General features: G+C 43.0%; 4 protein-coding genes and 1 long non-coding RNA gene across 12 annotated transcripts; 3 read left to right on the plus strand and 2 right to left on the minus strand.

The window, feature by feature from the left end:
- Positions 1 to 25: 25 nt before the first annotated feature.
- n4bp2l2 (NEDD4 binding protein 2-like 2) lies at positions 26 to 5,455 on the minus strand. 5 transcript variants are annotated; one of them, XM_076975781.1, is made up of 8 exons: positions 5,302 to 5,389; positions 4,511 to 4,593; positions 4,137 to 4,241; positions 3,208 to 4,046; positions 2,765 to 2,889; positions 2,087 to 2,175; positions 1,850 to 1,926; positions 26 to 699 (listed from the first exon to the last, which is right to left on the minus strand). In XM_076975781.1, exons 3-8 carry the CDS (start codon positions 4,239 to 4,241, stop codon positions 537 to 539), a joined length of 1,398 nt encoding a protein of 465 aa, XP_076831896.1. In that variant the 5' UTR covers positions 4,511 to 4,593; positions 5,302 to 5,389; the 3' UTR covers positions 26 to 536. The 5 variants fall into 5 exon arrangements, 4 of the variants coding, with proteins under 4 accessions (XP_076831896.1, XP_076831895.1, XP_076831897.1 ...); XM_076975780.1 differs by lacking the exon at positions 4,511 to 4,593 and having other exon boundaries at positions 5,302 to 5,455; XM_076975782.1 differs by lacking the exons at positions 4,511 to 4,593; positions 5,302 to 5,389 and adding an exon at positions 5,190 to 5,208.
- Positions 5,456 to 5,998: 543 nt separating this feature from the next.
- On the plus strand, positions 5,999 to 12,796 carry LOC143477951 (uncharacterized). 3 transcript variants are annotated; one of them, XR_013121666.1, is made up of 7 exons: positions 5,999 to 6,537; positions 6,910 to 6,977; positions 7,098 to 7,320; positions 9,300 to 9,411; positions 9,522 to 10,302; positions 10,495 to 10,593; positions 10,912 to 12,796. It is a non-coding gene; the product is annotated as an uncharacterized LOC143477951 (long non-coding RNA). The 3 variants fall into 3 exon arrangements; XR_013121668.1 differs by having other exon boundaries at positions 10,933 to 12,796; XR_013121667.1 differs by having other exon boundaries at positions 10,499 to 10,593; positions 10,929 to 12,796.
- On the minus strand, positions 7,531 to 10,617 carry mmp13b (matrix metallopeptidase 13b). Its single transcript, XM_076976846.1, has 10 exons — positions 10,460 to 10,617; positions 10,037 to 10,275; positions 9,787 to 9,935; positions 9,548 to 9,673; positions 9,264 to 9,419; positions 9,021 to 9,141; positions 8,773 to 8,906; positions 8,519 to 8,678; positions 8,252 to 8,355; positions 7,531 to 8,045 (listed from the first exon to the last, which is right to left on the minus strand). The coding sequence occupies exons 1-10, from the start codon at positions 10,556 to 10,558 to the stop codon at positions 7,945 to 7,947; spliced, it is 1,389 nt and encodes a 462-aa protein (XP_076832961.1). The 5' UTR covers positions 10,559 to 10,617; the 3' UTR covers positions 7,531 to 7,944.
- Positions 12,797 to 13,252: 456 nt separating the features above from the next.
- Positions 13,253 to 15,899, plus strand: LOC143477949 (small ribosomal subunit protein uS7-like). Its single transcript, XM_076976848.1, has 6 exons — positions 13,253 to 13,399; positions 13,700 to 13,807; positions 14,062 to 14,271; positions 14,552 to 14,680; positions 15,394 to 15,492; positions 15,790 to 15,899. Exons 2-6 carry the CDS (start codon positions 13,700 to 13,702, stop codon positions 15,856 to 15,858), a joined length of 615 nt encoding a protein of 204 aa, XP_076832963.1. The 5' UTR covers positions 13,253 to 13,399; the 3' UTR covers positions 15,859 to 15,899.
- A 1,631-nt stretch (positions 15,900 to 17,530) lies between these two features.
- On the plus strand, positions 17,531 to 26,576 carry msh5 (mutS homolog 5). Of its 2 annotated transcripts, XM_076976844.1 has the most exons (24): positions 17,532 to 18,256; positions 18,507 to 18,630; positions 18,815 to 18,895; positions 18,975 to 19,028; positions 19,230 to 19,351; positions 19,439 to 19,548; positions 19,756 to 19,791; positions 19,902 to 19,984; positions 20,213 to 20,258; positions 20,403 to 20,541; positions 20,761 to 20,823; positions 20,917 to 21,045; positions 21,215 to 21,287; positions 21,448 to 21,557; positions 21,986 to 22,066; positions 22,262 to 22,349; positions 22,424 to 22,610; positions 22,701 to 22,827; positions 24,254 to 24,403; positions 24,540 to 24,614; positions 24,734 to 24,880; positions 25,209 to 25,346; positions 25,448 to 25,521; positions 26,174 to 26,576. In XM_076976844.1, the coding sequence occupies exons 1-24, from the start codon at positions 18,185 to 18,187 to the stop codon at positions 26,283 to 26,285; spliced, it is 2,421 nt and encodes an 806-aa protein (XP_076832959.1). In that variant the 5' UTR covers positions 17,532 to 18,184; the 3' UTR covers positions 26,286 to 26,576. The 2 variants fall into 2 exon arrangements, with proteins under 2 accessions (XP_076832960.1, XP_076832959.1); XM_076976845.1 differs by lacking the exon at positions 18,815 to 18,895 and having other exon boundaries at positions 17,531 to 18,256.

Genomic DNA, 26,576 nt, shown 5'->3' on the forward strand with positions numbered 1-26,576 from the left:
AAAATAGTCTCACACACAATATAGCTGCCTTTAGCAATTTTATTTGACGATAAACAATGTTATTACTGAGTTGATTGGGCAAATATCCAGGATTCAAAAATATAAATCAATATAAATAAATTACAATATCTTATAAACGGCAATGTTAAAACATCGATGATTCCCCAGATTGAGCAAAAAACAGGTCACCTAAAAAACGTTTGGAAATTCTACCTAAAATGGTTTAACATGGGAAGGGCATGTGTACAGGTAATCTTTTAAAAGTAACGACCTCCTCCTGAAATTCTAGTTAGTTGAAAAATAAAATACAATTTTTGTTTTCTGAAAACCAGACCTTCCCTGCAGATTGACAGCGTATTGTTTACGGCATTAGTTTATCAACAATGCTAAACAAAACACAAGGATTCCACCCACAGAGGTGGTGGAAGCTTAAAAAATCATTCACTACACTTAACAAAACTGTATAAACATTTACAAAACATTAAAAATATTTACAAATCAGCAAATAAAAAAATAATTGAAATATTCAAGTAATGTTACAGGTCATCAAATCTTTTCTGTACGTTTGGCCTAGAAAGGTGCGCTCTGCTTTTATGAGGAGGCTCGCGGGAATTCATCACAATGTCCACAGTCATGGGCAGCTCAAACCGGTCCAGCATCTTTGCGATAGTCTCCCTTGGAACCCCATGTTTATTCCTTCTGTTCAAACAAATGTAAAAACTGCATTTCAAAAATATGTTCGCATGTACAGAATGTCAGTAGCGATTACACACACACACACACACACACACAAAAAGAACTGATCGCCAGTAACTACTTTTGCTCAAAGTGAAATCTGATAAACGTGAACATGAACAGAACGCATATAAACACACACACACACACCCACAGTCCATAAGTAACTGGACTGCCAAAATTGGCAGTTTGGATGCTTTGGCACAGTGCTAGACACATTTATAGCATTTGGCAGAAGCTCCTGCCTACTTCAGCACACTGCATTCGAAATTCAACCATGACTGCGATGCTCAGGTGCAGAATATCAGATTTTAGGTTTTTAAGTCTCCAGAGTTCAGCATGGAGGGGTGAGGGGAACATGACGACTGACAAAAGAATGCCACTATGACCCTGGGGGGGGCACCAAACACTAAAACCACCCCAACCTCCTTCAGGCCGTTGTCTTCTTGTGGCCACTGAATTTCGAAGGGACATGAGCAGTTAACATGCTTCTATATGCTGGTCATCCTGAGGCTTCCCCCAGTCGTCTACTTCAATAACACTTGCATGCGGCCGTGTATCACAGAGCAGGTGAGACTTAATGGATCAGGGGTCGTTTACTGTGGTACACGTCCCTGGGTGGTTTGATCTTCCTCTTACAATAGCCTATTTTACCAGCATTGATTTCTTTGATCCTTATGTGCATTATAAAAAGATTAAATTTCACATCTAGAAAAACACCAGACCTTGTATTAGTGTTCTTATCCATTCACACACACACCTGAACTAGAAGCAGACTGTACAATTATTATGGTTCATGCAGTACAGATGTAAACACACTTCAATTAAAACAGACATTTGAACTTTATCCTCTTAGTCACTATTTTATTTCAGATCAGCTGTGCGAAGCCAATACAACAAAAGTGTCACTGTACACATTTATAGACTGTACACTGAAGCAACGCTGCCAAACGTAGGTTGTCAGTACAGACACTGTGAGCACAAACATCAATAAAACTGTAGGATGTAGAAGAGTTTGACCTAAATGAAGTCCCCAAATAAATCATGAAGTCCTCAAAGGATAAAGTCCCCATATAAAGATAAATCAATTTCTGCAACCATAAAACAGACTTACTTTTCCAGCTGGGCTGAATCACATTTCCAACTGGTGTCAGGCTCAACAAACTCGACTCTATACCCAATCTCCAAAGCCTGCAAATCACAACGGCAACAGAAGGTCAGAATCCCAACACTGAAACATAAGTCTGTAAGACTGTGAAACTATTTAAAAGAGACAGACAACTGAAGAGTTGCTATCATTTCGAAGTTGTGACAACAGCCATATATGTAGGTCAGCATTCAAATAACTTACCATTGTAACATATGGCTTCATTTCCCAAGCGTGGATGTTTGTGTTGTCAATAACAACAGGTGAGCGACCTGCCAACATGGCCTCTCTAGCTAGAAACAAACAAACATGTATTTTTACTCTTTAGGAACATGCAGTGTAGGGCATCTTAAATAGAGCACACGTAGGATAGTAACTTTATTTTTAAATGTACACAATCTGAATGAATTTGTAGAACGGATTGTAAATTTGTAAAAACCCAATTTTTCCCTGCTGTGCATCAATACATACAGGACAGTCATCAGCTACTGAATGCTCCAGCCATTGACAGTTTGACACACACACACACACACACACACACACACACACACACACACACACACACACACACACACACACACACACACACACACACACACACACACACACACACACACACACACACTGGCTGGAGCATTCAGTCATTCAGTAACTCATGAGAATTGGGATAACAGTGGGATTCTCAGGGTTAGTTCAGGGTTTTTAATTTTCTCATCCTCTGGAAACTTTGTGTTCACTATAACTTAATATGTCCACGTATCTAACCCAAGAAAGATAAAAGCCATTCAGAAGCTGGGGTGTGTCAATGAAGTTAACTAATTAAATGTATGACCACAGACATGAATGAGGCAAAAATATCAAGAAATAAATTCATTATCAAACCTCTCTGCTGGTTCCATTCATGGGCGTCTCCAAGAACACTGGGGTCAAAGAAGTAGCCGTTCTCTTGAAAGAAGTAGTCGTCTGTGCTCAGAATCAGCCCGGTGGAAACGGTAGACACAATTTCCCTGAAAAACACAACAAGTGGCATTACTAGACTTCCGGAGAAAAAAACAGGACACAACAGCTTTCAATTTAAATGAAAAAGAGGACAAAATGACTCCAACAATTTAAATTCAGGAGCACATCGCACATAACCACACTAATATCATTTGTATATTTCCCGGTTACACAGGCAAGACACACAAGCACCATATCGGTATCAGTATCTTGAAGTTTATTATAGAAGTGTGGCAATTATGAGCAAAAAATTAAGAATCGTCATTTTACAGTGCCATTCAAACACTCCAATCACAACGTACTTTACACTCATTTTCACAACTTACTTTGCTAGAGTTGATTTCCCAGAGCCCGGAAGTCCTCTCATCAAAATCAACACAAAGGATTCACCGTTATATTTATACGGATCCTCTTCACGACTGTCTTGTTCGTTGTACGGCTGCCAGTCAGAGGAGTGTCTTTCATACCATTCACATGACCCAGGCCGGTAAGACGGAGTAAAGCCCATATCATGGCCAAGCGGCAACGGGGTCTCTTCCCAGCATCGCCACCTGCTACTCTCAGAAGGGTTATAGTCAGGTTCAAAGTATGGATGGTGCATGGGGTTCCCAGGTGGTGGGAGAGGGAGGAACCGCTGTGGTTCCTGAAACTGAAATCTCTGCAGGTTCTGTGGAAGTCTAGGTGGGGCGTGTGGCCATGGATCTTGGTAGCTGTACGAGTATGAATCGTCCCATGTTACATCACCGTGTGATTGAGGCCTCCATATCCTAGTGTTCCCGTAGTCCTGTCGAGGCCGGTCGTGAGTACGAGGAGCTGGGTAAGGGCGATGGGCTTTTCTGACATCAGTTCCTCTACTCTCTTTTCCAGGAGCTGGGCTGTCTGTTGGTCTGCAGGGCTGAGGGAGGTCTTCATCGGTTGTCGTCATTCCATCAACGACATCCTGGTGGTCAATCTCCTCAAGCTCTTTATAGAACTCGCTAAGCTCCTCCTCTATTGCAGACGGAGGGCGACATGATGGACCAATGAAAGCAGTGCTGCTGACGCCGATCTCCTTGATGACCTCTTCTTTGCTTCTCTCGTGACATACGTGGGCGGCATCTCCAGAGCCTCCCTCTACAGGGTTCGATGGAGAGGATTTTATTGGTCCGTCATTCTCCAGCTCATGCTGTTTGGGAAGTCCAGGATGGATTAAAAACACAGTCTGAGAAGGGGCATCTTCAAAATGACTGTAGGTCGGTGTAGATGGATTTATCACCTGCCCTTCGGTGGCAGCCAGATCACAGCAGCCAAGGTTCTGTACGTCTTCTACCTTTCCACTCAGAGGTGGAGAAGATAATTTATCTGGATTGACATTAGGCATCTGGAAAGAATGACTAGTTGTGAGTTGATTTAAAATAAATGTAATACTGTAAATACATTAATTTTCTTTCACTAGTGTGTCTCAGTGAAAAGCAGCACGTTAGCTATCTAAACCAAATACAATTTTCTGAATGGGTTCATCGGTCGAACAGTAATTTATAGTTTCTATAAATGAGCAATGCTGTTTCTAGTTATTTCAATTACTGCGGGAAAGTCGTAAAACAACAGACTTTATATCAGGCTTAACTTGTACAGATCAACGTCTCCAACCAAATGTAAACAGCTACAGTTGGCTAGTTAGCCAACTGCCTCTCCAGATCCTCTTCATCTCATCCCCATGTAGACGATCTCTGCTAAAGAAATGTAGCCAACCACTTCACTGGTGACTTATGTATCCGTGGTTGATATTCAGTTTGAAAGGTAGATAACTAACTAACTAAGTTATGAGCCAAGCAGCCGCAGACGTATCAGCAACCAATTAGCTACTGTCGCAAAGACTAAAAGTAATGAACCATGTGGACTTGTAACGATCTGTGAAGCTGTCTGACTAGCCATGTCTAACCCACACAGTACTCCATACCACTCTACAATACTCCATACTACTCCACGCCACTCTACAGTACTCTACAATACTCCATACTACTCCACAGTCCTCCACACCACTCTACAATACTCCATACTCCTCCACACCACTCTACAATACTCCATACTACTCCACACCACTCTACAGTACTCCATACTACTCTACACCACTCTACAGTACTCCACAATACTCTAAAGCACTCCACAATACTCCATACTACTCCACACCACTCTACAATACTCCATACTACTCCACACCACTCTACAGTACTCTACAATACTCCATACTACTCCACACCACTCTACGGTACTCCACAATACAATACTGCATACTACTCCACACTGCTCTGTGTTTGGGCTAACTTACCGCTAGCTAACAGGCTATCTCTGTAGTCTAGTTCTGAATCCGTTGGGTGACAATTAATCTAAGTAACATTAATAAATAACAATTCAACCAGGACAGACGCACAGTTTTGTACCTAACGAGTAGAGAGTGGGACAGTAAACCACGGTGATCGTTTCTTCTTCAGGTCTGTGCGCTGCAGTCGGCCGACAAAAGCGCCTCGTCCTCCAACTTCCGTGACACTTCCGGGTGTGTGGCATTATGGGATAGACGGTTCGAAAGATGCGCGTCGCATAACGGCGTCTTCGTGAAACAAACTACATTTTAAACATTCATTTTAATTATATGAACTAAAAATTTATTATATGAACTGGCTAAAATGTCCAGTTTTACCATTACTTTGCTGTGCTGACACATATCCAAACATTGTGGCTTGTGTGTTTGTTTTTTAGTGGAAACCATGGAGCGACCAAGGAGTCAAAGTTTAGTGTAACTGGGTTTTGTCATGTCAGGGCCATGGTGCCTAATGTAACAGCAACAATCTTTCACCTCCAAATGAGCCAAAGAGGCCCATTAAAGAGTCCTGATTGTTTAGTAGTCCTTAATAAAATTCCTTATTGTTTAGTAGTCCTTAATAAAAGTCCTGATTGTTTAGTAGACTTGAAAGGCCAAGTATGTGCAAGTTGAAAGGACAAACACTGTTAAAAAAATTAGAAACACATTTAAATCATTTTTATGACCATAACACAAAACCACAGAGGCACTGATCAGTGCCATCCGTAAAAATCAGAAATCACCTAGTCAATCAAACCCTATCCGGACGGGATTAGTTTTTCAGGGGGACGTCTGTGAAAAATATTTCACCCTTGTACTCAGTGATAAAACTCTTGCATCCGGACAGCAATTGAAAAAACAGGAGGACCCGCGAGTTTTTGGCTTTCTCGGTCACATGACATCGCCTTGTCACGTGATAGCATGTTTAATAATGTCACACTGCCAACTCTGGTGATTCCTTTTTAACTTTACTACTGTTCAGTTCAGCATTTAAGATCTCCGTTTAAGTTAAGCTACTTTGTTAAACCAATACAGAAAACACATTATAAAAAATCGCTAATGAATGTAAATAGCTAAATAAATCCGTTAAATAAAATAAAATAAATCCATTAAAAAATCCAGTAAATCCATTTTCGCTCGCCGCTGTCTTTACGTGGATCTCCGTGAAAACGCGCGCCCAACGTGTAACTACGGTGCGTGGCAGTGGACATATAGCTGTTTTATTAAACGCGAGGTGATGTCTGCATGTATAAACTCAGACATGTGGATCCGGACGGGACTAAAATTACCAGACGACCACGGAGTACAGCGAAAAACAGTAGGTAATTCCGCCTGTAATTTTCTCTGAGGACGTCTGAGAAAAACACGGACATGCTCGTTCCGGACGGGATTAAAATCACAGAGGACCCCCCGTAAAAGAGAAAATTACCCCAGGACCCCCTGAGAAACTAATCCCGTCCGGATAGGGCTATTGACCACCTAGTCAAAGGATCAGTCCTGCTGATTAAACCAATGTTTGTATAGGCTTAGCAGTTCATCATGGCCTACAGTCCAGAGCTCCTCAATTACCTGTTTTTCAAACACAGTGAAGTTTTCAATGTGTTATTATAGGATGTCATTGTTTTCACTTTTTTTCTGGGAATTTTTAAAAATAAAATGCAGATTTATGCCAATATCATCTCCCACAAAGGACAAGAGATAGGAATCCATCCAATCATATTCTGTGCTTGGGAAAAGGAAGACACGCCTGTTAATAAAGTAGGTTATTCTAAACATAAAATTTTTATTGTTTATAAATAATTCTTCCTGTAATAAATCCTGTGTAGTTTGTCACCTACCCTGTACTCCATCTGTAATCAGTTCCACCTTTGACCACAGGACCTGACCTGGCATTACTTGGGTGGCAGGCGTATTCTCAGCACAGAACTGACGGACGCACTGGCATGACAGTGGGTGAGGTTGTGGCACAAGTATGTCAGAAACCGCAGTTTCACTGCTGGGGTGAGAATGGTTAGCCAACATGACCACTGATGAAACGCTGGAGGATAGCTAACACAAACTGCGCATGCTAACAGGCAGTGGTTGGCTATAACTCTGCAAAGTGAGTTATCTACAAAACTTATGAATACATCTACTAAGCACATATCATAAGTAAATGTTTAAATGAAGTTGTGAATATATGTATATTTGATTAATCTTCGATAAATGTACTATAATCCAATCATAGGCTACACTGTTATTGTAGTGTCCAGTGACTTGAGAAATGATGTAAATCAATATATAAAAATCAGAGATTTTACAGACATCAAAATGTGTTTTAAAAGAATTTATTTTATTGCTACATGATGCATTCTGTTAAATAATGCATAAAATATTCACTTATTCATGACTACATGAATACATGTCTAAGTCAACACAAAACATTTTATATCACTGATGTGAGGAAAACCCATATTAATCTGCACCACCAGGGGCAGGTATCACTGAGCATGATTAGGGGCAACACATTAGCATCTGGAAAACACTCTTATCCAAACCCACAAACATACTTCCACATGCCTAAAACATAAATAAATGTGTACACATACAGAAATGTTTTTATGATTTACCATTTGAGTCATCAAACAGCTCTGTCATCAAAAAAATAAATAAATCTGTCCCACGCCTGTTAGAGATTTTCACACATCAGGTAGTTGCTGTTTCAACTCATCCATGTTGCCAGAGCTTAGCAGTTCAGCAGAGAATTGGCTCTCATGATGCGAATAACCTTCCGTGCAGTGTAGCTATACTCAAACTGTACATCATCGTGGTATAAGTACAAGTATCCTGTTTGAAACAAAATGGGGAGAGAATTATAAAGTTCACGTCATTTCTATAAGGTTAATTTATATTTATTAGGCTATTTGTACGTTCTATAATGTTGCAGCAGACATAATTTGTGACATAACTATTTGTGATTCATACCACAGTACGGTAAATCATATTGCATAAATATGAGCTGGATGATCTCAATAACCTTCGTTAGGTCTTACCATAGTGGTAGGCAGCAGCATCAACTTCATCCCCTATCCCTGGGAAGTCGGTCTCTATGGATCTTGGATACCCACTATCCATAGCCCCTTTTTGTTCATCGTAACTATGGATGGAATACAATTCAGTGAGCTCCACCGTCTCTCACTACCTTAATCATTCAGCATTGTCTTCACTTTCTCATATCAGTTGTGCGGCAGTAGAGCTGTCTTTTTCCTAAATGTAGGATGCTGATTTTTTCATCGTCAAAGTTGAAGTAGTGAGCATACCTCCAGTACTCTTCCTCTGTGAAGAGTAGAGTCTTGCCTGTGTCCCTGATGTAAACCGCAGCGTCTATTTTGCGGACTGATTTTGGGAGGCCTAACTTGTGGATGTATTTGGGGTAGCCTTCCACCAGGGTGTAGCCGTTCAGGGCCCACATTTTGATTCCTTTTTTAACATATTCAACGATAAGAATCAGCATAAGAAAAAGAATCATCTCAGCCATCGTTATCATCTTTACCATCTCAAAATATGCACAAACCTCGGAATATGATGACCACGTCTTTCTCCGGGTTCTCGTAAGCCGCGTCTACTTTGTTTGGGATTTCCGGCCACGTGGATTGAATGAGGGTTTGCTCTGGCTCCACGAGCTGCGGATGCAACCGCCAGTAAAAGCTGCCAAATACACAGGACGCATGCTCAAATGGAGGACTAGCAACACTAGCAAAAAATAGAAACAGTCATGGCAACACCTGTGTAAGACCCAGTGTGGTTCTCATGATTCCAAACCTGTCTTTGAAGATGATGGTTTCTCCGCGCAGTTCCGTAACGGCATCAAGGCTCAGCGAGGGGTCGCATTTGTTCGGTGCCTCGGGTTTGGGTTTGACCTTCCTGTGGTCGGGGTTACCACCTGTGAATCCACACAGAAATGCACAGACTAATGGGAACAGCTGGAATCTTGTTGACCCTAGCAACAGCAACATCAAAACCATGACATGTTTGATGTTTGTCCGATAAGAACCATCCATTTACCATAGAGACTTTGTATGCCTTTGATGTCATCTTCAGACAAAGGGAAACCACGGCTGTATGAGTACACTGGGAACATCAGTGCTCCAGGATCGGAGGAATGTGCCATCCCAAGGGCGTGGCCAAACTCGTGGGCCGCAACTAGGAACAGGTTGAACGCTGCACAGGAAGCAATCAGGAAAGCTCATCAAGAAACATCTCTTTTTTCAGAACAAACTATAGCTCTTACAAACTCAATGTTTTTTCCCATTGCATCCACAGGCAACAGCGGCCGGATGTCGTGGTACCATTCGAGTCTTTTGTCCATGTTTCGTCCTCGTCGAAGTGTGTGTCGCCACCTATGCCTGCTCCTGGGGGGTAGGCATGAGCAAGGAGCCCCTCGGGACCATCAAAGGGATTAAAATCTCCATGTTCTGCCATTTGGACCACAGCAAAATACCAGATGTAGATGAAAACCAGCACAGTTAGATCGGAGAGCATTTAAAATGAGATATAATAGAACTTTCAGATTCAAGAGTTACCGTACCTTTATTTCCAAAGCTGATCATGATGTCCGCATTTCCTTCACGTAACTTCTTAAATTTCAGAGGGGTAACGTCACTCCAGACATTGAAGGCTTCACGCACAGCTCGGTCCACATCTTCCTTATCCAGATCTGGGGTGTAGTTTATAATCCTGAATTCAAATTTACCACAATTGGATTAAATGTTTTTTTTTAAATAACATATAACAACACAGATGTCCCAAGAATCATGCGAGAAAAAGAATTGAGAAACCTGAATGTGACGATGGTGTTTTGCCACTTGAGGTCCCTGGGGAAGTGGTTGTATTCGGCCACATCAGGTACGCCACATCTGGCCTTCGTCATGAGCTCCAAGGTGTTGTCGTCCAGCTGGCCAGTCACCTCAAGCCTGAAGAACGACTGCATCTCACGGATCTTCCCACGCATCACGTCTGATGGCTTGATCTTTCCTTGGAGACCAGCTTGCATGCCATAGTACCTTCTGAGATATTGCTGAACAAGACAGAAACAAACAGGAAAGTCTGTGTTGAAACGGTTCTGTCTTTTAACATTTGACATAATCGCTACACGTATTTTATGCATTTAAAATAAAAATAAGATATTTTTAGCACTTACAACTTGGCAAGAATATCTGAAAGAACAAAAATAGTTGAAATGTCTCAAATCCTCCTCTTACCTCTGCTAATAGCTGCTTTTCTATCTCCTTGGCAGGCAGAGGTTTCGCAAGAGAATGCACCACTACCACAAGCAGCACGACTACGGCAGTGATCTCCATGTTGATTGGACAGCTCCGTGCTGGGAATGGCCAAGGTGAGGGCTTTATACTGTCCTGAGGGGTTTCAGGAACAACAAATTATGATTCATGTAAAAGTACCCTGGCCACTTCCTTCAGAGGGGAATGCCAGAAAAATGCACACCCCAGCAGAAAGGAGCTTTTTAAAAAGCTGCTTTTCAAGCACCGAGTGGGCAATTTGAAATCTTTTTTTTTCAGGTTTTACCGTAAATGGTAAATATAGCTGGCTTTGAATCAAGAACAAATACAAAATGCATAAAAGAATTTTTCCACTGACATAAATTGAAATGTTAAATAAAAGAATGAAGAAAAATACAAACATTTTCTGTGGACAGTCTTTTGATGATTTCAGACAGATTTAGGTGAGACCAACACCAGACTGATCATGAAGACATCGTTATGACTATTAATAACCATTCCAGACAGAATGGGCACTCATGACTGTGAGGCTACCACATGCTCCCGTGAGTAATCGCTGTCAGCACTTCAAACACAAAACAGGACAAACTTGGAACAGTGTAAAAGGGCAATAGACTTTTAGAAATGCAGACTTGTAGTTGAATTGTATGATTTATCAAAGCAGATTGCGTAGGAAAGTGAAAAAATGACAAAAAAAATTATTTGGCAAGAATTCTGAAGTTTTGTTCTGTGCAAACATGCTGATGTCCCCGTTCGTCACCACTTTATACTGAAGAAAGAAAAAGAAACTATGAAGGTGCTTTTGATGGTTTAGGAACCGGTACATATGCACTGGTACCGTAATGAATCTGTATTTCTGTAGTCCTTTTCATGTGGTCAGTGCTGGAATTATTTAAAAACTCAAGGAAGCATGAGGATAAAGGTTTAAACCACATGTAAAACTGTATCATTAACGTTTTTATCTGATTATTCCTTTTCTTCCGTTGTTCATGAATCCCACTGGACTGTTTGAGAACAACACAGACCAAACAATAACTGTCTGAAGAGATGCAAAACAGTGATGCATGGGAGGAAAGATCTTGTTCACTGTCGTGCATGCTACGTGCTATAATATAAATGGCAAAATTCCTGTATTTAAACTATCAATTTGTGACAACCATAAATTTAGAAGGTATGCACTGTAAACAGAAAAACAAGCAGAGTTACACACTTAAACGCCCAGCAGTTTAGAATGTGGCCTCGGGGAAGTGTGGTTGTTTTCCCGGATTACAGGTTAAGATACACACATGGATTACATCCCAGAACATCCTCACATCACTCAGTGTTTGCCTTGCTGAGTCATTGTGGACTGTCCAATCAGCTTTGCTGAAGGTTTGTGATTCATAATGAGATGAGGATGCAGGGAGATTTTATGTCTACATTAAAAAAGATTGGCCAGTAGTGTTGTAATGCTGTGATCTAAAATAAAATATATTAGTTGAAAGAAAAATGTAAGCCTAGATAATGTCAAACAATGTAGTAATGTGCATTTAAACCCGTACTCACATGCACATACACACAAAGAGAATTAATATAGGACCACAAACAGAAATGTTCTCAAATATGGTGTGCCACCTGAGAAACACTGTTTGGTTTCTCTAGTCTGTAGTCGTATGCATACTATTGGAGTAAGTATTAGCCTAGATATGACTGAATGAATGAATTAGTCCCTTATCTCTTCACAAACTCACAAACAATAACAGATCGTATTCCTTCACGTGGACAGTGGTCAGAAGACCACATGAAAATGTGCTTCTGTAGCTCATCTGGTCCAACAGGCAGAAGAAGGTCCTGGCCACACTGTGGCTTCAGTGCCCGGAGGAACACATTCATTATAAAACTGATTCATCTGTCCCCCTGGATAAGAACATCTGTCGTATGTAGTGGATAGACCCCATTTTCTCATCTACGCTGATTTCCAAATCTGTGATACACAAATATGCTTTACAAAATGCTCCTTTAAGAGCACATTTACAGTTTATTTGTGTCTTGTTTTATGCTGAGGTGGGCAGTCACACAGGAGTCAGAATTCCAACCATTCGTTTGAGACATATGCATCTTTTCAACTAACTTGTAATTTGTTTATCTAGTTGTTAATGTTTTGCTATTGATTTATTGATTGTTTACTGACAATAAAAATGAAAATAACATGTTTCTAATTGGATTTTTATGAAATAATCGTACATTACATTTTTTATTTCTATTTTTTATTTCTTTTACTTTTCTATTTCTATTTTCTTATATAAAATATGATTTAAAAATACATGGCTTTCTTATTTTTCTCTTTTATTTTATTTCGTATCAGTTAGAGAAAGCTATTGTGTCCCAAAACAATATATTTTGCTTTTAAAGGTTGAAAATGCATGTTCCCAGCCTCCTTTACTAACCTCATTAGCTCTCGTAGCCCCATACTTACATTGTTTATTTCATATTATTTGGCTCTGCATTACAAATCAGATTTATAACTCACAACTTACATTTTACATTATGTGCAAATTTTGAAAAAAAAAAACTGTCAAAATGTCTCCCAAACCTTACCCTTCACAGTGTTCAAAAGATTAGCTCCTGAAACTAATCTGAATTTGTCTTGGATAAATAGTGTCCAAAGCTGGACTGGAACTAGAACTATAAATAACTAAATACATAAACACAGATAAAAACATTCATTCATTCACGCAGTCACTTTTTCGGTCTGTTACATTTCCCTTCGTACTGCAGGTGGCAGCATAGCAACTCGGGTCGCTCGGTCCCCCATAAACCCCGAAAAGAAGACGAAGAAGAAGAAGTGAGCTCGCGACCACGCTTCGCGCTTCCTTCCTTTTCCCTTTTCACCCAAGTGCGTCTCGGAAGCGGCTCGTCGACGAGGTGAGAAATTACTGTAATATTTGTGCGTGTGGTGTTTCTAAAACCTAAAAACGCAACAAAATAGTATTATATTCCCGTCCAGCTGTCGACGTATATAACGGTGGGTACATTTCGCGGTGTCATTGTAACTAGCTACTTTGGTTTCCGTCTAGCTAGCGTGTTAGCGAGTTGGCTCGTGCGTGTTGCTAAGCGATAGCGGCTAACGGCTCTTAACTATGCCAAACTGGCGGGATAAACTGTTGAATTAGTGAAGTATCTTTCACTCTGGGGTGATAAATACTCCCCTATTATCCCTGACAGATGGCTGAAGACTGGGATACCGCGCCTGCAGTGGCCGAGACCCCCGAGATCAAGTTATTTGGGAAGTGGAGTACTGATGATGTGCAGATCAACGACATCTCCCTGCAGGTGGGGACGAACCTCCACCTGTGTGTCCTGTTCTCCTCCAGATGAACTGTTCTTACTTAAAAATGCATCTAAATCAGAAATGAATCGGTTTGTGTGTCTAGGGAGGGTTTCACTGTTGGAATTAATGCATTCATAAATAGGGTTGGATGATTCTGCCTCTTGATTAACCTCCTTTCCTAAAATCAGGAAATGTTCCATCCCCTGGTGTGAATGTAAGAACTTTTTCTTTACCAAAACGCTGCCCCTTGTTTCAGGACTACATTGCAGTGAAGGAGAAGTATGCGAAGTACCTGCCCCACTCCAGCGGCCGCTACGCTGCCAAGCGCTTCCGCAAGGCCCAGTGCCCCATCGTGGAGCGCGTCACCAACTCCATGATGATGCACGGCCGCAACAACGGCAAGAAGCTCCTGACGGTGCGCATCGTGAAGCACGCCTTCGAGATCATCCACCTGCTCACCGGAGAGGTGAGCGCGCCGGCCCGCAGCCCTCCGACGGGAAACGCCGCCGACGTTGATCTTGAACAAATGTTACTCCTGCTGTGCGCGTGTGTTGGTGATTGATGAGTCCAGGTTCTTTTGAAGTGTAAATCAGCATTAAATTGTGTTGTGGTTAATATAGAGAACCCCCCCCCCCCCCCCCCCCCCCCCCCGGTCCTGTAGGTTGAATTGTCCTTGTTCTTGTCCTTTTAATGTTCGTTCCTGCTGCGTTCAGTTGATCGTGAACATGCGTGTCTCCCTCTCACAGAATCCCCTGCAGATTCTGGTCAATGCCATAATCAACAGTGGCCCCAGAGAGGACTCCACTCGCATTGGTCGTGCGGGGACAGTGCGGAGACAGGCCGTGGACGTGTCCCCCCTGCGCAGAGTCAACCAGGTCTCACGTCTCCCTTCCCTTACACCAACACATGGGAGAGATTTGCACACAACATTCAATATGCCTCACCATGTTACTGTTCTAGTTGATGCTAGTTAAATGTGGTTTACAATAGCGCCATCTAGTTTTGGTCCTTTCTGATTGGCTAGTCTACTATATACAGGGTTTGTGATGTCTTACCTGTATCTTCCCCCACAAGCACTTTAGTGTGTGCTGTAGACCCAGTAACTGTTGGCCTCACAACTCCAGTGTGGATGATGAAATGTATCCAAGGCCTGTCACTTGATCTCTAATATGGGAGTGCAGCTAACGGTCCTGAAAGAGGCCAGAGATCCATCAGGATCAACTCTTGACCTGTCACTCACTGATCTAGCCCCGCCTCCAGCTAGATGCCAGACGTAAACATGATCACGGGTGGCTCAATTGAGTAGATTTAAAGTATTCTAGCGTACCATGCAAGATGCATGCACCTTCATAGACAAAGCCTAAACAGGCAATGCCACATCTTCACGGTGAAAACAATCAGCTTTTTTACTTGGAGCACCAAGCCCCTATAGAAATCAACTACTTTTTTCCCCCCCTGTCTACCTCACACCGACATCCTACAGTAATAGTGCTAGTAGTAGTAATGATGATAGTAATAGTTTTGCAGACAGCCCAAGGGTTTATATAGTTAACCGTGCGCTATGTTGTGTGGCTCCTTCCCCTGTCAGGCTATCTGGCTGCTCTGCACTGGTGCTAGAGAAGCTGCCTTCAGGAACATCAAGACCATCGCCGAGTGCCTGGCGGATGAGCTCATCAACGCTGCCAAGGTGAGGCCGCAGCATGCTCAGCGGACCGTCTGCTCTGACCTACCAGTGTGTCGTCTACAGGGCCGAGAACGGAGCGTTCGCAGCAGTTCCTGACCCCTTGTCCCCAGATGACCTTGGACCGGGCACACATTCTCGATTGTTTGTTTTAATCAGTTGTAAAAGGATAAACCCAATTGAATTATGGAGTGTAGAGAGGCTTGGTTTAAACAAAGACTAGTAAATTGGCCACCTTATGGGGAACGCGAAAGCGTAATCGGTTTTAGATGATCCATTAATCACTGTCTCATTTTCTTTTAGGGCTCATCTAACTCTTACGCCATTAAGAAGAAGGATGAACTGGAGAGAGTGGCCAAGTCAAACCGTTAAACTTTGTTCAAAGTGAAGTTGAATAAACCAAAAGAAATTCAGTTTTGTCTCGTCTTTGGAAGATGTTTGTCCACTGAAGCAGCTGTCCTTGTAGGACTGTTTGGATGTTAGCTGCAAGTTTATTAGTGGTGTAATATGTTTGCTATAATCCAGAACATTAGTTCTGTTGTTCATGTTGAATATTTGTATTTCCGAAATCGTTAGAGAAATATTGATCTCACTTGCTTAATTATGTGAACGTCGGCACCCTTTTCTGAAAGTGTTAGTGGTGCATTTTTTCGAAGACTGTCTCCTTGTCCAGAAGGAAAGAAGAATGCTCTTGGGCGGAGCTTTGACCTGGTGTGGTTGTTTTGGGAAAACTCGCATCCTTGGGTCATTTGACATAACCTCTGGTTCTGCTGCATGTCTTTTGACAAATCACATCACGCTTCATTAAGAAAAACTGGCGTGGGAGTATTAAATGTGATCCCTTTCGTTCACACTTTTACACAACAAATCTGCAGTTGTGCCTTAAGAATCAGGGTCTATTTGAAAGAGTACTGCATATCAAACTGGTCCGTGTATTTCCACATAAGTCAAGTAAAGCAATGGGCCGTTTGGAAGGGGAGGGTGTATTCTACCTACATGGGAGTGGTTTGTTAATGGGAGAGAGATGGTTCCTGGGCTATGAAGGTGAAACCCGCTCCACCACCAACCATTGAAGTTAAAATTGGAATCTTTCTAAAAAGAAACATCAACTTCCAATGAAAATTGTAGCTTCCAACTATTTCTATTACAGGTCAATTATGGCAAAGTACGTACCATGTAAGTTTATTCTAATGCGGCAACTGATGGTTTCAAATGGTAAAAGTTTTATAGATTTCTTTATAGAGCTGTTATTTTATAGTGTCTACTGTGTTGATGTAATTGACTTTCAAAGCAACTTGGATCACATTCTTCAACAGGAAAATGTAAGTCCAGTATAAAAATAACTACTCTGGTTACTGTGTAGGAATACTGGAGAGATTTTGGAATTCTTATAAAGATGCAATTTAATGTGTACTCATGTCTTGCGCAACAGGTTTTCAAAGTTCAAGCCACAGACCATATACTATATACAGTGTACTATTTATATAGTGGACTCGGTGACGGGTTGAAAAGTGAATCCACACTCTCTGCTGCCCTCTGGTGGCTGGCTACAATATAATTTGTAATGCTGCCCACTTCAACGTTAGCTAAATATGGCTTAAGGTTCAAACCATAGGTTTAGTTATAAACTCTAAAGCAGTATGGCAGACACAACTATGGAGACTTAATATATAAGTAAAGGCAGCGAGAGGAGAACGCCAGTGTGCTGCTGTGTTACATGGAGGCCAGACAGCTCAGTGGGTGTGAAGTGCGGTATAGGTTCTCACTGGTGTCTGTCAGCAGACGTGTGTAACAGGCGTGACACTAATAGATATTTAATCAGGTGGATGACATGAGTGGGCAGACAGACACAGAGCTCAGATGCTTAAGCTCCATCATATAGAAGAAAAAGAGATCAGAGGAGCCTGCTATGCAAAAGCAGACGTACGATGTACTTATGTTGGGATACTGGTGACAAACCGTCTTAGCTCAAGACACTGCTGGACTAAGTGGTGTCTGTTAATCTGATGGATGAGATCACAAAGGGTGAACCCGTATTTCAGATTATATCTACTGATGTTCAGCTTCACACACATCTCCAAACATACCGTCACACACAAGTCCAAACACAGGTGGATTTGGCATTTCTGGGGTCCCAAGCAAAGTTATGTCTAATATGTGCAATCAAAGACGCAATATTTTTTACAAAATGTATACAACATTTCCCCCAAATACAAAAATACAACATTTTTCTGCAGTCATAATTAAACCATCCTGGAATCTTTTCCTTAATTTTCAACGTTAAATTCATCGTTCAGTCTTGTTTTTTCCAGCTAACATCTTGTGGCCAGCAGGGGGCGGCCATCTGGCCCTCCGCACCAGCCGGGATCGCTAACGTTACCACCAGCTCCGTACTGCTAAAGTCAAGCTAAGCACATTCGCTAGTTAGCTAGCAACTGTGATATTTATCTTTTTTACTTTCTATTTTTTTATTATTTTGCCATTGAATCTAAACTATCACACTGTCCTTGTTCGTTTTTTATCAGTTTCTTATTGTTAGTTAAGCCATTTTTTTTAACTCAACGTAACAGGTTAATTATTAGCCAGTGGCTAATAAGCGTTAGCGCCTATAGCTATTTCTAGAACTTTCCAGAACTATTGCTTCGTATGAACGAGTTAGCCAGTCAGCTAACTAAGCTAGCGGCGCCTCTGTGATTACATGGCTGGGAACTGTAGTGGTGTAAGAGACGTTAGTCTTAATGGGGACGAGGAAGACGAGGAGCACTCTGAGGTAAACTAACTGACCAAAAAATGACACTGTGATTAAAGTTTTTGTGTGTCATTTTTGGTTGACAGTGGAAAGATTTGCAATAGTATTATGTGACTAGTGACTTATGTGACAAGTTACTAGAAGTCATGCCATGCCCCCCCCTCCCTGGACCTTCTAACAGACCTACTGGTTCCAGTCTGCCCCCCCCCCCCCCCCCCAATTCAGATGATCCAGGACCTCCACTGAGTAGCAGTGTTTCTGTTCTTTTCAGGTCTTCCTCAGTGTGTTTGTGCTGCATGACCAGCTCGGTCTCAGTTTTTATGACAGCAGAGATTACACACTGCACTTCATGCCTGACACAAAGGACAGTACAGACCTCCATCTATTAGACAGAGGTATAAAACCACTTAATGCCTTACTCAACAACAACAAAAGCATTTTAAAAAGAGTATAATATCTTAGGTCCTCGTGTTCAGCATAGTAAATGTGCCCTGCATTACATCTTAACATGTTTAAATGCTGTTATGGCACGAGACATTTTTTTTCACTAGCTTAATTGTGAGTTGTTGTCCTTTCCAGTTATACAGGAGATCAACCCTCATGTCATCATCACAAGTGCGAAACAAGAAAGAAACATGGCCCGTTTTATCAAAGGACTTGGTAAATTCCATGTGGTGCTCAGAGGGCCATAGACACTGAGAGTTACACATCAATAAATGCGCTTCTTTCTTAATTCCAGGATCAAATCCAGACTACAGGCCAGAAATTGTTGTGTACCCCAATGCTGACTTTGGTAAGATCAGCTGGCTTTACTGTGTATGAAAGCAGCTCAGGTACATTTAGATGTAGTAGATCTATGCAAAATATCTATAAAAATGTCCTGCTGCTTGCTTCCTTGCTTTTGTCTTTGCGTAGTGGTGTAGTTCATTTGTAGAAGGTAGATGGTGTTACCACACCATCCTTTTTAGATGATTTCAGCCTCTCTGTACCGCAGGGGTGGAGGTCAGTAAGCAGAGGCTGCTGTCCGCACATCTCCCTTTCGTCCCTTCCTCCGTCACCGAGCGAGATCGAATCTCGTACCTGTCCTCCTGCGTCCCGTTTGACTCCGTGATCATGGTGAGATCCTCACGACGCAGGCGTCCCTCGTGAAACCCGTTGTGCGCTCGGGCTGGAGGCGCTGACCCTGGTCTGCTGTCTCCGCAGCTGCGGACGGTAGGCGCTCTCCTGAAGTGTCTGGACAGGAGGAGGGTTGGCGTGGAGCTAGAGGACAGCAGCGTGGGGGTCCCCGTCCTGCAGTTTCTCACCTACACACTGTACGGCATGGACAACAGTCCTTGTGTTCCTCATAACATTTACGTTTCTTGGTGTATTTTAAATGGTTGTCTCCAAATAGCCTTAGCTGTGTGTTTTCTATATTTACTAGTTCAGTTGTAAGCCAGAATAAGCTTAATAATAAGAATATTAGTATGTATTTTTAAATGTTTTTCGAGTATTTATTTCCTATTTGTGTAATTTAACAGGGCTGACGTTGTGTACATCGACAGAGACACGTACAGGTGTGCTATGGTGTTAACTACAGCATTTACAGTAAGAGCATTACTACAGAGTGTCTGTGTTGCCGTATGTGTGTGTGAATTGCTGGTTTTCGCTGTTTTGTTTTCCTCAGTGTTCTCCAGATCTTCAAATCAGAGCTGCACCCTTCTGTCTACAAGCTTCAGTCAGGGGAGAAGGAGGGTCTGAGTCTCTATGGTATAACCAAGGCCTTTCTTCCGCACTCTGTGTAAAACCACCTGCTCTATAGATGGCTGTGGTTGGTAGAGTTAAGACTCTGAATATTTGCTGATATTGAATTCTGTATTTTATTTTGCATGTAGACAGGTGCAGAGGGAGTAAGCGTGTCTGTGTGTGTCCATCTGTGTGTGCGCTCACGTGTGTTGTCTATGTGTGTGTGTGTGTGTGTGTGTGCTGGTGTTTCAGGTATTCTGAACCGGTGCCGGTGCAAATTCGGGTCCAACCTTCTAAGGTAAAGCATCCATGTTCATTCCCTCCATTCTATAACCTCTGACCTCTAAAGCACTGGTGTAAAATAAAGCAGTAAGGGCACGGGGGGGGGGGGGGGGGGGGGGTGTTTCCATGCCAACACACCTCCAGCTTGTTCTTCCCCTAGGCAGTGGTTCTACAGGCCCACGAGGGACCTGGGTGCGTTGAGCAGGAGGCAGGAGGCGGTGCGTTTCTTCACGTGCCCCCGCAACTCCGAGGTCATGCGCACGCTGCAGGGCTTCCTACGAAACATCCGGAACGTTCCGGTACAGTTTCGGGACAAGACCACCGTTGAACAGTCTTGGGTGGTGGATCACGCTTAATACAGCTGTGAGACTGACGTGGACATGGGCAGTCTGTAGCTCCTGTGTAGCTCATGTAGCACTTTTTAACAAATTTTAAATGCTGTTAATTGCAAAAATAAATGTTTTTCTGCATTTTCCATGCATATTTAATTACTGTTCTTTAAACGACTTTTTTTACAGACTCTGCTGCAAAGGATGTCGCTCTCGCATACCAAAGTCAGTGACTGGCAGAGTTTCTACAAGGTTCTGTACACCTGACTTTACCTTAACATCTCCACGGTGTTGTTACAGCCTTGTTTGGTCTGTTGATGAACCTTTATGTGTGTCATTCTACAGACGGTGTACAGTGCTGTGGGGATTAGAGACACCGTGCGCTCCCTCCCCCAAACCGTTCAGCTCTTTGGGGACATCAGTGAAGGCTTCGTGGATGATCTCCACTACGTCGCCACACTCATTAGCAAAGTGGTAAATGGGTTCTGTACATCTTCAGAGTCCTTTACTATGTCCTGCTGGAACAGACAGACATGTTTGCATTCACGTTTGTTTTTTCTTGGCGTTGTTAATCTAATATTTGGTATTTTTAATGAGAATTTGAAGTGAGAGGTTGAGGACAGTTTGTAATTGTCTTTTGCAGGTGGATTTTGAAGGCAGTGCAGCTGAGAATCGTTTTACCGTTAAGCCAAATGTTGACCCCGCCATTGACGAGAGTGAGCGTGTGACAGTGGATCTTGTGTAGTCAAATTTGACTTCTTTCAGTTAACAGATAACGTTAAACTGCAAAACTTTAAACTGTGAAACACCCTACCGCAGTCCAAACCAAGGTCAGCCGGCTATATGGAGGTTTTTTTTCCCCTACTCTCCTTTCAGAGAAAAGAAGGATGATGGGTCTGTCAGATTTCCTAACAGACGTGGCCCACACTGAGCTGCAGAACCTGGACCAGCGCTTTTCTACCTGCAGTGTTATCTACATTCCCTTGGTCCGAACATCAGTACTGCTGTTCTCATTACGTTCAAGCATGCTGTACTTTCCAGCCTGATCCCCCGGGACCCTCAGATAGTCCGTGTGTTTGTTCAGCCCCGACTCCCAGCACAGCTGAAGAAGAACTCTGTTCTTGCTTGCTGGTACAGGTGTGCTGGGAGCGGGGCTGTCTGGACTCTTTGAGGGTTGTTGAAAACCAGGCTGATAAATCGTTGCCATAGCAGTTTGGGAGCTTTGCGCACATGTGAAAAGTTTCTTTACTACACCTTATTGTATGCTACAAATTCAAACCATACTGTCCAAGGTGTGTGGTTTTATTATGTGGTTTCAGATGTTAGTGCTACAGAGAAATATATGACCTTGAACTCAAGGACACAGGCCAGTGCACCACTGCTGAAGAATGATTTATCTGTTTGTTTCCTGTAGATCGGATTTCTTCTATCAGTACCTCGTCTGCCCAATATGGTGGAGAAGGAGACCTTTGAGATTGAAGGCCTTGATTTCATTGTGAGTAACTGTCAGAGAAAATATTGCATGCTTAAATTATTCGACTGCCGAACGCAGAAACACAAACATGAATTAAAGAATAATCTCCCTTTAACATTGATGGATGACGGCAATCTCAGAGACCTGCGGTACGTGATGTGCGTCTACCTCGATAATCTGTATCGCGTGTATGTGTTTGCGGCTTGCGTGATTTAGTTCATGTCCGAAGACCGACTTCACTATCGCAGTGCCCGAACTAAAGAGCTGGATGACATACTGGGAGACCTTCACTGCGACATCAGAGGTGAGCTAGGGAGCGGTACTGGTTTCCAGCCCTCGTTATGTCCTCACGGATATCTCCTTAGTTGTGTGTGTCAGACATGGAGACGGCGGTGATGACACAGCTCCAGGCCGCCGTCCTGCAGCGCGCCGGATGCCTGTGCAAGGTCCTGTCTCTGTGCGCTGAGCTGGACTGCCTGATGGCGCTGGCCCAGGCCTCGCAGGACTACGGCTACTGTCCCGCAACTCTGACGCCACACGGCAGGCTGGCCCTGCACCAGTCCCGGTACTTCGCTGTTGGTGTGGAAGACAAAGGGGTCACCGGGGGGTCTGATGTGTTTGTCTGACTCTGTAAGAGTCTGATCTCTTCCTTCAGACATCCACTGATGGAGATGTGCACGCCAGTGTTTGTATCAAATCCATGCGTCAGTTCTGAGACTGAGGGAAAGGTCAAGGTGTTAACAGGACCAAACTCTTCTGGCAAGAGCATTTACCTGAAGCAGGCAAGACCAGCACACACACACACACACACACACACACACACACACACACACACACACACACACACACACACACACACACACACACACACACACACACACACACACACACACACACACACACACACACACACGCCTGCACACATATATACAGTGCAAATAGAATGTTTTCAGACCCTTTAAGGTTTTCCACATTTTGCTTCAGTCTAATTTAAAAATAGATTCTCATGGAAAGTCTTTTTTTCTCATCAAGCCACACACTTTACAATAACACAGCAGAAATCGATGCTGAAATGTTTTGTAAAAGCACTGACAATAAAAGACTGAAATATCAAGTTTGATGTCATATCCTTGCATGTAGATCTTTTGTTTACATTCACCATTGAGCTCTGCTGCATCGTGTCTCTGGTCCTTCAAAAGGCTTCTACAGATTCCCCGGAGTCCACTGGTGGCGTATTGAATCGGACTATTACATGTAGACCTGTGAGACAGGACTGTGCCAAGGTACAGATCTTGAGGTTACATGAAAGTTTCTGCAACATTAACAGTAGCTTCCTTCCCTCTCGAACAGAGGAGGCTTTGAACCATGCAGCGTCGTGCACTGGGGTTATTTTTGTGCAGTATGGACAGGGAGGCTAGTTAGTGTAGAGGAAGATGGATGCAGAAAGATCTGCAGTAATGCAGGGAGAAAACACAGAGCCCAAGACCTCAATCTAGGGCGAAGAATTATATTTCAACAGGAAACTGACCTGACGAATGCAGCCAAGAAAACACAGGCAGAGTCTGTGACCCATAGTCCTGCTGGGGCCCAGCCAGAGTCTGGACCGGTACCTTCCAGAGAGTTCTGAGAATGGCTGCGTACCAGTGCCCCCCACCCAACCTGGTGGAGCACGATTCTGTCAAGAAGAATGAGCGTAACATCCACCAGAAATGTGTGCCGAGCTTGTGGGATCGTTCCAAAGAAGACTTGACCTTTTCATTGCTGCTAAAGCTTCTTTAACCAAGTAAAAACAAGGTTAAATGAATGTGTCTGCAAATGGAATATTTGATCTTTTTTTTATTTTAACACTCCAAAATCTTGTTAATATCATTATTTAGCATTGTGCAAAGACAAATAATGAAAAAGACGAGTTGAATATGGAAGACTTGAAAGGGCCTGAAAACTTTCCGAATGTACCATACCTCATCATACACAGTGCTAAGACATTAAACGTGTGTAAGTGTATGTTCAGGAGTTGATGGAAACGAACCAGTTAACGTTTTGAAAAATAGAAAATACAACTATCTGATTTATTTACATCGATGTTGGGATTTTAGTAGAAGAGTCACTGTATAAGAGACCTGCCATTTAGAGCACTTGGAAGCTGCTTATCTCATCTTGCGTGTGCTTGGTTAGTGTTGTTTACTAGATTTTAACTGGTTGGCGTAGGTGGGCCTGATTGTGTTCATGGCTCTGATTGGCTCTGATGTGCCTGCAAAAGAGGCCGAGATTGGTCTGGTGGATGGCATCTTCACTCGCATGCAGAGTCGTGAGTCTGTGTCTGTGGGCTTGAGCACCTTCATGATAGATTTAAACCAGGTACGCCTCTCTCCAACACACACACCCAGACTCCAGGCTCATTACTTTGACGTTTGCTTAAATCACTGTGTTTCACTCGTTAATGAAGCCAGTTACTGTTCTGATGTACTGTGAATCATTTGTGTTTCCCAACTAGATGGCAAAGGCTTTGAACCACAGCACTGGAAGGTCCCTCGTGCTGGTGGATGAGTTTGGCAAAGGAACCAATACGGTGGGCCAAGACGTCAGGAGAAATCATTCTAAGCAGATTAATTGAGAAAATGAGAACAGAGAAATCACTGAGCCTGGTATTTGTTGTGTGGGTGTGTGTGTGTGTGTGTGTGTGTGCAGGTTGATGGTTTATCCCTCCTGGCTGCCTGTCTGAATCACTGGCTAGGCAAAGCTCCAGCTCAGTGTCCTCATGTGTTTCTGGCTACAAACTTCCACAGTGTGGTGCAGCTGGGCCTCCTCCCACAGTCTCCGCTCCTCTCCCTGCTGGTGTGTGTCCACCGCCCGCCTGAGGAACGGCACACGGCTTACATGTGCAGACATACAGCACCTGCGCCATTACAGGGCATGATGATGATGATGATTATTAAACCACAAAAATGCATAGTGAAGGATTACTGCATGATTCAGTCGTCCCTTGAAAATTTGGCAAAGGGTTTGTGAATATAAACTAATTAAAGTCCCCCTCTACATCCCATGCCTGGGGTGCTTTTAATAAAAAACCCTGGCATGATTTTTACTTCTCTCCGTCCATTTTTGAGGTCGATGAAGGCAGTGCTCCAGAGATCGGCACTGATGTGCTTATCTGTGTACCCAGACATTAGAGACTGCTGTAGATGGCGAGGATTTGGTCTTCCTCTACCAGCTGAAAGAGGGCCTTTGCCAGTCCAGCTACGCCGCTAACATTGCCACGTTGGCAGGCCTACCGCCCGCCCTGGTACAGAGAGCTGTGGAGGTATATTTCAGCTGTGTAGATACAGTACCAGTCTTTGCAGCAACAAGGACATAGCCCTTTAAACTGACATAAAAAATTATTACAATTTTTCCCTTATGCAGGTATCAGATTTGTACAGAACAGGGAAGACCATCAAAAGGATTGACCAGCCCTCTAGTGACGAAAGCATTCACAGGTTTGGTTTAGACAAAAACCACAAAGGAGAACCTGTACAGGTGCCACTCATGGTGACACTTTGTGCATTAGCTGTTCTTGGTTCCTTGGTTCTTGGTTTCCCACAACAGTTCTTCAGAACTGACCGCGTGACTTTGCACAGCACGCTAAAACCAAATGCGTCAAACCAAGATGACTCTGGCATTTACCTGTGCACTGGTGGTGTGGGTGGGAAGCCTTCCTCCCGTCCCAGTGACATGTCGGCTACGGTTTTCTGGGGCAGCGTCTGACAGCTACAGGCGATCACCTGCTAGCGTGTGATGCTAGCGGCGGTGCATAGTGCTAGTAACACCGAGGTCGTGGGTTCGGTTCCCAGAGAGTGCAGATCTACGTGTAAGCAGCTCTGCTTAAGAACATGTGCTAGATGTTGTTAATGTAAAGCTGTTTCTTTTAGCTGTACTAGAGGCGCTTTTGGAATCTAACACTAGGGGATGATCCAAACTACAATAATTATTATTATAATGCTAGTTTAGAACTACCAGCCTGCTTTCTGACAAGCGCCTACTTTCTGTTCTGTTATCTGGGCTTTTCCAGCTCTAGTTATGAAAGCGTCTTTAGTGTTATTTTTGCTCATCGTGACCGTATGGAACTGTGCCTTTGTGTGCTCTGTTCAGATGTGAGAGCGTGGTAGAAAAGTTCCTCAGCCTCGACTTAGATGATCCCTCCATCGATTTGCAGAGCTACATGAAAGAGGAGCTTCTGCCCTCTGTAGGAGAACTTCTGTGATGACAGCTGTGAGGCCTGGAGAGTCTGGAAACGTTCTCTGTATTACGAGCTCGGTGATGGTGAAGCACAAGAGTTGTGCTTCCTCACACACACAGTAAAGTTAGTCAATGCCATGACCAACCAACACAGTTAAACAAGTTTATATAAGTTGATGTGCTTTAAATACTGTTAATCACAGGAGAGTGTGGCATTTGTTAATGGATTAGTCAGTTTTGCAATTCACATTTTTCTTTCACTATCTACAGTATGTTGCAAAAAGTTAGCAAAGATGTTTCATCTAGGAAGATTTGG

Source organism: Brachyhypopomus gauderio, chromosome 16 (assembly GCF_052324685.1).
Source record: "Brachyhypopomus gauderio isolate BG-103 chromosome 16, BGAUD_0.2, whole genome shotgun sequence".
NCBI lineage: Eukaryota > Metazoa > Chordata > Actinopteri > Gymnotiformes > Hypopomidae > Brachyhypopomus > Brachyhypopomus gauderio.